General features: G+C 31.8%; 1 protein-coding gene across 1 annotated transcript; it reads left to right on the top strand.

Annotated features, from left to right (window-relative positions):
- Window positions 1-7,785: 7,785 nt before the first annotated feature.
- Window positions 7,786-8,454, top strand: LOC131621489 (uncharacterized). The gene is made up of 3 exons (XM_058892541.1): window positions 7,786-7,965; window positions 8,043-8,220; window positions 8,381-8,454. The coding sequence occupies exons 1-3, from the start codon at window positions 7,786-7,788 to the stop codon at window positions 8,452-8,454; spliced, it is 432 nt and encodes a 143-aa protein (XP_058748524.1).
- Window positions 8,455-11,811: the final 3,357 nt, after the last annotated feature.

Here is an 11,811-nt window from a genome sequence, read left to right as displayed (position 1 = left end):
AACATTTCTGCATGATTGCTATTCAAAGCACAACTTTTAAAAGGAAGATTTTCAAATTTTCAAGAGAGTCAATTGATTGCTCCTAGAACTCAATCAATTGATTGTATTTCTTCTTGTGAAATTTCAAAAATGATGAAGATTCAATCAATTGACTCATCATATCAATTGATTTAAATAGTGAAAATTTTGATATGTTTTGAATGTTGGAATTGAGTCAATTGATTGACATGCTAGGTCAATCGCTTGACACCCTGAATCATTTTGAAAATTCTAAAACATTGTATACCTCTTCATTGCATATGATCATGATACCTTTTCAAAAGCATTGCAAATTCTCATGATCATTTTTCAAGCATTTCTATTCATTCAAGAGGCGTCTTGTGATGTATTTAAAGCAACAAAAAAAATCATATTTCAAATAACCTCTTTCAATCATATTTTTTAAACAATTCTTACTGTTTTTTTAAGTGTTCATATACAATGTCATAGAAAATTTTAGTGCTTAATTTTCATACATTTAAAAAAAGTATCATAAAATATTGAGCACTTAATGTTCACATATATATTCTTGAATGGTTCATTGAAAGAGAAGATTAAATTTTCAAGATATTGGAAAGCATATAAATGGTCTTTATTTAATTTATATATTTGCTGTAAATTATTTACCAAGTGTGTGGTGATATCGTCTGTAAAGAGAGTGGTTGTACTTTCTACAAGTGTTTGCAAATAGGAAGTGATGCTTTTTGTGTTTGTTAGAAAAAGGTTCTTTGAATCGAGGAGATTCAAAGCCCACCATAAGTTTGGTGTGTTATGTTAGAAGATTGTATTATAGTCTTGGTGTGAGTCTATACATAGATCTAACATAGTGAAATCCTTCATGGGGTATGGAGATATGGGACTACCCTTGATTGGAAGGGGAAGTAGTATATATCTTTGTATTATTTATTTTTTCCGTACTTTTATTTTTTTGCACGTTTATTCATACGTTCATCATAATTCTTCTAGAAAAATAAAAGAATTAAAACTTTTGCAAAATAACAAGAAATATTCATAAAACCTAATTCTCCCCTGTTATATTGCATCTCATACTTATAATTGACATCATATCAGGTTAAGGTAACATGCTCCCTGATCCATATTATAGCTTCTACTAATCATGTTTTTGCAGATGGTGGAAACAACAACAAACCTTCATGTTTTGTTGGTGAATATTATTACTTTTGAAAAATTCGCATGCAAGTGTATCTAGAAGCACAAGGATAAGAAATATGAGATTATGTTGAAAATGGTCCATGCGTTCTTACAATACTCATAAACAATGTATAAAAAATAAAGGTGAAAGGCTCTTGGAATAATGAAACAACAAGAAAGTGTTATATGACAAGAAGACAAAGAATATACTTACATTTGCATTAGGTGTGGATGAACTCTTTCGTGCCAGATAGATTTGGAACACATTAAAAGTGACAAATTAATGGATGGTAGAAGTAAAAAGATCCAAACTGGAGACTTTATTACAAGAATATGAATTATTTAGAATACAGTCTGGTGAATCAATTCTTGAATTGCAAAAGAGATTCTCACACTTAATAAATCATTTGATGGCTCTTAGAAAAATATTTACAAAGGATGATTTGAATCTCAAAGTCCTTAGATCATTGACAATAAACCCATAATCTGGGTGCAACCAAAGTCCTTAGATCAATGCAACCAAAGGCGACAACAATATCAGAAAAGAAAAGTCTCTTTAAAATGTCTTCGGCGGTATTATTCGGTAAACTTCAAGAATATGAAATATAAATTGAAAGGCTGGAAAATCATGAAAATCCATAAAAGAAAACCAAAAGCCTTACCTTAAAAACTAAATTCAAAGACCATGATTATGTACAAGAGAATGAATCTCAATCCACTAGTGATAAAGATGGTGCATTAATTAAGAAATTCAAAAAATTATTGAGAAAGGAAAGGACAACGGAAATTAGTCAAAGAGGAGCACCAATTTCAAAAGTAAAGTTACTTGTTTTGAATATGGAAAAAGAGGACATATCAAAAGTGAATTCCCTACACTTTTAAAGAAAAACAAAGTGAATGACAAGAAGGATAAAAGGCCAAAGAAACATATGTGGCATGGGATGACAATGATTTAAGTTCATCTTTAGATGAAGAACAAGAAAATATGGAATCAATGGCTTCACATTATTTTGATGATGAAAAAAATTGAAGTTAGTGATTTCAAAATTAATGATATACCTTCATATGATGAACTACAAAATGCCTTCCATGAATTACACGAGGAATATTTGAATCTTTCTAGAAAATGCTCAAAACAAAAGAAACTAATTTTAACCCTATAAAGAAAGACTGGTGACACTTAGATGGAAATATCCTAGATGTAATAAATATCAAAATCATGAATCCCAAATTGTTGAACTAAACCAAGTTATAAAAAAGGCAAAATATCTTTTTTGGTCCCGTATGTTAACCTCGGGGTTCATTTTGGTCCCTTAACTTCAGAAAGTTTCATATTAGTCCCTTAACTCTTCAAAAGGTGCCATTTTAGTCCTTTTTGGCATATTAGCGACGGATTTAGCGACCGATTTTTGAGTTTTTCCGTCGCTAATATGACAAAAAGGACTAAAATGACACCTTTTGAAGAGTTAAGGTACCAATTTGAAACTTTTTGAAGTTAAGGGACCAAAATGAACTCTGAGGTTAACTTACGGGACTAAAAAGAGTATTTTGCCTATAAAAAAATATGAAAAAAGTCAAATTGATTTAGAAAATGAGCTAAGTAGATAAAAATATTAAAATGAAAAATACGGGTTTGACTATTCTAATTTTGATAAACCAAACACAAGTAAAATCGTCTTTGTTAAAGCTAGGACAAAATTCAACAATGTGGAAGCAAAGAAAGTGCATGGTGTAATTCATCCTAAAAGGACTTATGACATAAATCATTCCTATATCTATAAAAGGAATCATGATTTTAGACCTACATGTTTTAATTTTAATACAAAAGACCATACTCTTATTGCTTGATACATAAGAAACTATGGTATTCCTTATGGTGAGTATGCATGGATAAGGAAGAGAACTAACCCAAGAGGACCCAAGGAATAATGGGTACCTAGAAAGTACTATTAATTATTTTTGTAGATACTTGAAGAGCATGTGCTATTATTGTCATATTTAAGATTGGTTTTTCAATATATAAGATCATATGATATAGTAGGATTAAAGCTTCATTAGATTAAAAATTATTTGAAAAAGATCGATGCTTTGATATCAACATTGTCATCAAGTCATTATGAAGAAGATAAGTATTTTTTATATCTAATATATCATTTCCCTTATATATATTATGTTTCTTTGGAATTTACTCTTTTTCTTTTTGATAAGGACAAAATGGTGGTGGAGAAGAGAGATGATTTTTTTTCCAGGATGTCAAATACAAAGGCATAAATTCTAAAATAAAGGTGGAGATATGCAAGATATAGGAAGAGATATACAAGATAAGGGGAACAATCAAGTGTCAAGCAAGAACTATCCATCAATATGTTTTGACATCATCAAAAAGAGGGAGATTGGGAGAAATATGTTCTTCATCTATCTTAGCTTAATTGTGAAGAAGACAAAAGTCTATCATAGAAGAAAGATCAAAAAAAGAAAAAGATTGAAATCAAGTACCAAGATTGAATAAGCTTTAAAAATCAAATGATTGAATCATGAAAGTTAAGGTACAATGGCAATTCATATATAAGCTTTAGGTGCTCAAAATATTTTCATCTGAATCATTATATAGTTCCTAAACATTCATGCATGTTTGCTATTCGAAGCACAACTTTTTAAAGGAAAATTTTTAAAATTTTAAGGGAGTCAATTGATTGCTCCTAGCATTCAATCAATTGATTGTATTTCTTCTTATGAAATTTCGAAAATGCTGAAGAGTCAATCGATTGACTCATTATTTCAATCGCTTGACATAGTGCAAATTTTGATATTTTTTTAATGTTGGAATTGAGTCAATTGATTGACATCCTAGGTCATTCGATTGAGAAGCCGAAACATTTTGAAAATTCTGAAACATTACATACCTCTTCATTGCATACGATCTTGATACCTTTTTCAAAGCTTTGCAAATTATCATAATCATTTTAAAGCATTTCTACTCATTCAAGAGGCATCTTGTGATGTATTTATAGCAAGATTTTTCATATTTCAAATAACCTCTTTCAGTCATATTTTTCAAACAATTCTTACTGCTTTTTAAGTGTTCACATACAATGTCATAGAAACTTTTACAGCTTAATTTTCATACACTGAGAAAAAGTTTCATAAATCAAGGAGTAGTTAATGTTTATATATTCTTGAATTGTTCATTGAAAGAGAAGATTAAATTTTCAAGATATTAAAAAAATATATAAACTGTTTGTATTCAATTTATTTGTCTACTGTAAATTATTCACCAAAGGTATGGTGATAGGGTCTGTACAGAAAGTAGTTGTAATTTTTACAGGCGTTTGCATATAGGAAGTGGTGTTCTTTATGTTTGCAGGAAAAAGATTCTTTGAATAGGGGAGATTCGAAGTCTAACATAGGTTTGGTGTAGTGTGTTAGAAGATTTTAGGATAGTCTTGGTGTGAGGTTGTACAAAGATCTAACATAGTGAAATCTTTTTCCAGGTATGGTGGAATTGGACTACCCTTGTTTAGAAAGGGGAACTAGAATATATATTTGTGTTCTTTATTGTTTCTGCACTTTTATTTTTTTTGCATGTTTATTCATATGTTCATCATAATTCTGCTAGAAAAATAAAAGAATCAAAACATCTCTAAAATAACAAGAAATATTCATAAAACTTAACTCACCCCCTCTTAGGTTGTATCTCATGCTTGCACAATTGTTTCTCCAAAAATTAATTCTTTAACCATCTCCATTTGATCTTTGAGAATGATTTTTCATGGTATTGAACTCATTTTTGCGAATAGAAGAAGCTATAGTTGATGGTACCATAGCCTCTGAGCACTCTGCCTATGATAATGCACTCTCAATTTTCAATAGTGCAAAGAATTTCCCAATCAAATTTTAGATTTGATGCTTCATTCGTACTCATGAGGGACCTAACCTAAGACAACCATAAACTTTAGGCTTGCATAATTTTTTCTAAGAAACAATCACCAGCTTTTCTATTGATATCAGCTCCCCAAATGAAGTTTCTAGTAACTCTTTTAATATCTTTGAGAATTGAAATCGGCCAGGAATAAATAGAGATGGAGTTAGTGATCATAGTAAGCATAATAGCCTAAACAAGAGTAACTCTACCACCAATGGAGAGAAGAGATGCCATCCAATATGTAAGTTTGGAAATCAACTTGTCAGCAATAGGTTAGAGATAAGAAGCCTTGAGCCTACCTTTGAAGATGGGAACACCAAGGTAGATAAAACACAGACAACCCTGAATAAAACCAGTGCAAAGGAGTAAGTGACTCTTCTTAGATGAGGACATACCACCAGCAAAATGAAAAGATTTGGAATAGTTAAAATACTGTCCAGAAATCAAAACATATCTAGAAAAGAGGTTGATGAGAGCTTGCATATTGGAATTAGAACCTTTATAAAACACTAAAATGTCATCTGCATAAAAAACATATATGAGAAGGGTTAACTTATTGTCTCAAACTCTTGATAGGCTTCAAGTGATCATCCATAACTTCTAATATGAAAATTATGTTTTTTGAGAAAATTATTTATGGAAACATTATAAAATTAAGGGTTAATACCACTTTTCACCCCTGTAATATATGCGAAATTTGCTTTACCCCCTGATAATATTATTTTTTTAGTTTCCCTCGTGTAATATTATTTTGTTTGGATTACCCCCTAAGCGTGCAAATTTAACACCAAATCGGGGGGGGGGGGGGGATCAAACAAAAAAAAATTACAAGGGGGTAAATTTTACACTTAGGGGACAAAAGACATAGTATTTTTATATTTCAGGGGGGTGTTTGGAAAAAAAATTTTACAGGGGGATTTGTATATTTAACCCTAAAATTAACTATTTTTTAAAAAGTTATTGATTTATAAATAAAAGGGGGGGGGGGGGGGGGGGGAATCAAACAAAAAAAAATTACAAGGGGGTAAATTTTACACTTAGGGGACAAAAGACATAGTATTTTTATATTTCAGGGGGGTGTTTGGAAAAAAAAAATTTACAGGGGGATTTGTATATTTAACCCTAAAATTAACTATTTTTTAAAAAGTTATTGATTTATAAATAAAAATAAATTTTTGACAATAATACAATTATTAGAGATAAAAGGTAAAAGAAATTAGAAAAACTGATTTATTTCAAAAATATAATGAAATATGTTAGTGGAGTAGTTGAAAGAGAATAAGAAAAACTTATATAACTATAAAAAAATCATCTTTTTAAGGAAAACGTTTATGGAAACATTATAGAATTAACCCTTCTTTTTTTTAAAAGTTGTTGATCTATAAATATTAAATATTTATTTACATTGACGCATAAATATAAATAAATGTTATCGTTATAGATTGAATTATAGATTAACATCTTACACCAAATTAACTTAATTAACACATACTAATTGAGCTACCCTGCCAACTTATAAGTAACTATTTTTCATAGTTTTGATTCCCTAATTTATGTGAAATATAGTTCTCCTATTTTAAATTTAAACAATTTTAGTTTCCCTATTTTAAATTTAAACAATTTTGGTTCTTCTATTATAAATTTTAAACAATTTTGGTCTTTTTATATACTTTAGCACTTAAAATTAACGATGTTTTTATTTTTTAACTGACAAGTTACATGTTGCTACATGTGCAACATGACAAATTATCTTTTATAAACATATTCTTGAATTTTATAAATAAAAATATAAGTTAAAAAAAGAATATCTCATTGATTTTATATGAATAAACGTGAGAGGGGGACTAAAACTGTTAAATTTAAAATAGGGAGACCAAAACTATTTAAATTTAAAATAGATGAGCTAATTTCATGAATCAGAAAAAATTGAGGCACCAAAAATGTAATTTAGCCTTTTCATTGTTATAAAAAAATAATCTTATTTTAGAGGGAAAATTTATAAAGACATTATAGAATAAACTATTTTTCTATACGAATCACCTACATTTTTGCCTTTTTATCTCTCCTGTTAAAATAGTTGCTGAAATCAAATAATCAAACCATGAAATAAAATTGTATTTTGAATATAATTGTATTATTAGAATATATGAATTTAATATATTAAATTTAGATTAGTAGGAGAATAAAATATTTTATTTTTAAATAGATTATTTATTATTAAGGATAGAGAGTAATAAAATTAGAGAAATAATTTTATATAAAGTCTAATAAAATGAGTTAGTAGCAATATTTTCTTAAAATAACAATCTTTTCATTATTATAATAATAAGGAAAAATATCCTTTTTGTTCCCTTAAGTATACCACTGGTTCACTTTGGTCACTCAATTAATTTTCGTGTCATTTAGGTCCTTTAAGTTTCTAAATGTATTCACGTTAGTCCCGTCCGTCATGTTGGCTCTAATGTCCGTCTGTTTTGTCTAGCTGGCAGGTGAGTTGTCATTGTTTCTTCTTATTCTTTATATTAGGTTTTCTTCTCCATAGTTGTCATTTCATTTTCATCTTCTTCATTACCAACGTTCTCATTCTCTTCTTCTTCTCCATCGTGTTCATCACCAACATTCTCATTCTCTTCGTTTTTAATCCCTAAGTTCATTGCTCTTCTTCTTCATCGATGAAGGTCACACATGGTTCTGAGTTTTTCAAGGAGACCAAATCAGAAAGCAGAGAGTCGTGTGTTCTCAGTAGGGCTCGAGCTATTCCAATTTGTCATTGTGGAGATGATGTTGTGCTTCATAGGGTAAACACTAAGAAGAATTTCGGAAAGAAATTTTGGGGATGTCACGATTACAAGGTAAGCCCTAATTTTGGTTTGGTATGTTAAAGTAAGGTAAAGAGGATGTGTTGTTGATCCAAATTTGTTCGTTGCAGGGGTCTGAGCAAAGAGGTTGTGGTTTTTTCAAGTGGTTCCATGAGGAATTTGTGGAAGACAAATGTCAAGATTTGTTGAATAAGCTGGAAATCTTATCAAAGGATTTTGAAAAACTGAAGAGTAGAAATGAGGAATTAGGGAATGTTGTGACTGAAATTCAAGGTCAATTGAAGCCGTGTAAGTGGAAGATCATGTGTTTTGTAATGTTATGTGTTTGGTTTTATAGGATGTTTTAGTATTGGCTATAAGTTATCTACTTTGAATGTGTAATTTGAATGTGTAATTGTAACACAGTTATGAATGAAATGAGTATTATATTTTGGCATTTTTTTGCTAGCAACATTTTTGGTTACCTATTTTGTTTATAATGTTGATATGAACAAGACACAACAAATCCAGTACAATAAATAAGACTAAAACAAACATGACATTAATTGATATTTCCACATTGTTCCAAATTGCATTTGACATGTTACATAGACATGTTCAAAATGACTTCAAAATCCAACAGAATGTTTACCATAAACCAAATTGTTCAAGATGACTTCAACAAACAGTACAAAAACCATAAACCTAAGTGTTCAAAATGACTTCAAATTACATTACAAAGACTAATTAAAACTAGGTAAGTTTTTTTATGGGAGCCTCTTTGTTGGTGTAGTTCTTCAAGTTGTAGGTCCAATCACACTCCTTGATGCAGATAATCTGGTTGTAGTTCCTGGCGCTACAAATGGCCTTCGTACACCAAGATTTTGTGACTTCCCAGATGCTTTTGAAGATTTGTTGTTATCTGCATTTCCCCTTGAACATTGTCCTGTTACAACCTTTCCCCTAGAAGATTGGGTTGCACTCATGTAAGCCTGTGTAGATGCCGAGGTCTGAGTTGCAGCCACTGGGGTAGATGTTGGCTGACTTTCATTAGTAGCGTTGGATTGACTTGGTTGAGATGCATACATCTGTGTAGAAGCATTAGTAGTTGTGGCCTGACTTGATTGAGATGCTGGTGTCACCTTGCAGGTTAATTTATTATGGCCAACCTTCTTGCACCTAGAGCCCTTGTTAATAAAACATGTCCTTCTCATTTTTTTGTCACTCCCATCAATCTCCCCTTGTTCAAGATTTCTTTTTTTCTTTGGTCTACCGGACATCTTCCTATACTTAGGTGGCTGCACATCTGGATATGGAGTCTTGACCCACAAATTAGATCCATTCACCGGGTACAGAACATGCTTGTATAATGCCTTGTATGTAGATACGCTATAGTATTCAGGAATGTAATCATCAACTTTAAAATTCCTACTCTTCATGGATGCCATTGCATGGACACATGGGAGACCAGTTAGCTCCCATCTTCTGCATGAGCAACGCAAATCCTTCAAATTCACAATGAATGTTTCAGCTGGGTTTTCCAAATGCTTCACTTTAAACATATGCTTATCTGCCATTCTACAATAACAAGAGATGCAATTAATAACACTACTTAACAATACTATATATAAAAATTTCTAATGATATAGGTTTACATACCTTACAAGCCATAAGTTGGTAAAATTGCTAGTTATCTCGAGTTTCTTTCTAATATTGGGCAAAATGTCATTACCAGATACATCTTGGAACCTCATTCTATTTTTTGCCCATCTCTCCATGAGGTAAGTTCTGATCTCTTCAAATATTGTCACAAGTGGTTTTCCTCTAGAGTAAAAAATTACACTGTTAAATGACTCAGACATGTTATTGAGCACAACATCACACTTGTTAGTTGTCCTAAAATATGATCTACTCCAATATCTTGGTAGAGTCTTCATCATATGGAGATATGCTTCTTCATTGGCCAACCTCATTCTTTTCATCTTTCTTTCCCAAGCTTGAGCATATGTTGACTTTGCATCCTTCCATATAACTTCCTTCAACATCTTACCAGGAAACCTTTTCCTAAAATTATTATACACGTGTCTAACACAAAATCGTTGTTCCATATTGTGCAACAACTTATCCATTCTAGGTAACAGCCCCTGAAACGAAAGTTTACAATACAAAATTTTACATTACAGAAATGAAAAGTTTGCAATACAGAATTATACAATACAGAAATATACATTACCCTTTGTTGGTCTGAAATGAAAATGTATGTTAGACACTCAGTAGCACCTCCTAAGTCAGCAATTCACAACTCCAAAAACTAAGTCCAGCTTTCCTTATTTTCACTTTCCACCACAGCATATGCTATAGGAAGCATCTGATCATTAGAATCCCTTCCTATAGCTGCCAGAATTTCACCCCCACAAAGGCCCTTCAAAAAGCATCCATCCAATCCTATTACATGTCTACTTAGTTTGAAGCTCTCTTTACAAGCTGCATAACAATTGTATAACCTTTTAAAATATGGTCTTTGGTCATCAACACCTTCGGGAATAGGCTCAACATTCATCTTAATTGTAGAACCTGGATTTGCTCTCAGCAACTCATGACAATAGTCATATATCCTAGTGTAATCTTCCAAGAAAAACCCATCAACCCTATCCCTGGCAGCCACTCTTGCTCGTATTGCCTTGGTCTTGTTTATCCCCATATTCCACTTTCTCAAGGCCTTATCTTTTATATCCTTAACCTTCAACCTAGGATTGTTTTTCAATGAATTCTGAATCCTCTTGCTCAGCCATTTTGTAGATAACAACTTCACATTGTACTCCCTACTACAATTATGTTCATCAATTATTTTTTTACTTGCCAAGAATCCTCATCTAGTAACTTGGCACAATAGAGCTCCCATTGACAGTCATCCTTACATCTTAGCCTCACTCTTTTATTGTCATTTTTATGAACTTCAGGTCTCTACCATTTTGTACAACATATGATATGATTGCATCCTTAATGTCACTTTTAGAGGTAAAATACATACCAAGCTCCCATTTGTAGTTGGACATATCTTTATTTTCTTTGAAAATTGGGTACTTCTTCCTATTAATTCCACTACTGTCATCACTATCACAACCACTTTGAAGATCATCATTGTCATTATCACTCCCCTTACACTCTCCTGTATCTTTCATGCGCTTTTTTCCCCACTAGACTTTCCATCACTTTCATATGCAATGAGATCAGTAAGTTCATCTTCATCCATCTCATCATACCCATCAGATTCATCCTCAAATGATACCTCAAGGGCACTATCATACTGAAAGCTCTCATCCTCACTATCATAACCACTTTCATCGTGCACCTCACCTGTATTGTTTGACAGAACTTCAACATTGTTTGAGGCTATATTAGCATTTCCACCATTTAGTTCAGCTCCTCCTTCCTCCACAATATTTCATCCATTTATCTCAGCATCTCCTTCTTCCACAACAACATTTCCACCATTCAGACCAACTTCTCCTTCTTCCACAACATTATCAACATTCAGCCCAACTTCTCCTTCTTCCCCATCAACATTAGCATCATTCATCTTATCCAATTTATCAGCTATTTCATCATGTAACTTATTAAGAAATTCTTCAACCTCGTCTACAGGCTCAACAACAACATCATCCACTGGTCCATCACAAAAATCAGGTTGAGACAGTGTGTGTTGAATGTAAATGTCAACACTTTAGTGCACCCTGTAAAGGTCTGCAATTTCTAAAGCACATGTGTCATCAGCTAGGGCATTCATCCCAAATTGTGGATCCTTGTAATACATTTTCTCAAAGTCCCTATAACCTAATTCCTTCAAAACACCTACTAACTCAAAATAACTCCACTTACCAACATCTACTTTCAACTTAT

This window comes from Vicia villosa, unplaced genomic scaffold (assembly GCF_029867415.1).
Source record: "Vicia villosa cultivar HV-30 ecotype Madison, WI unplaced genomic scaffold, Vvil1.0 ctg.000006F_1_1_1, whole genome shotgun sequence".
NCBI classification, from domain to species: Eukaryota; Viridiplantae; Streptophyta; class Magnoliopsida; order Fabales; family Fabaceae; genus Vicia; species Vicia villosa.
The sequence above is the reverse complement of the archived record's forward strand: the minus strand, read 5'-3'. Positions and strand labels throughout refer to the sequence as shown.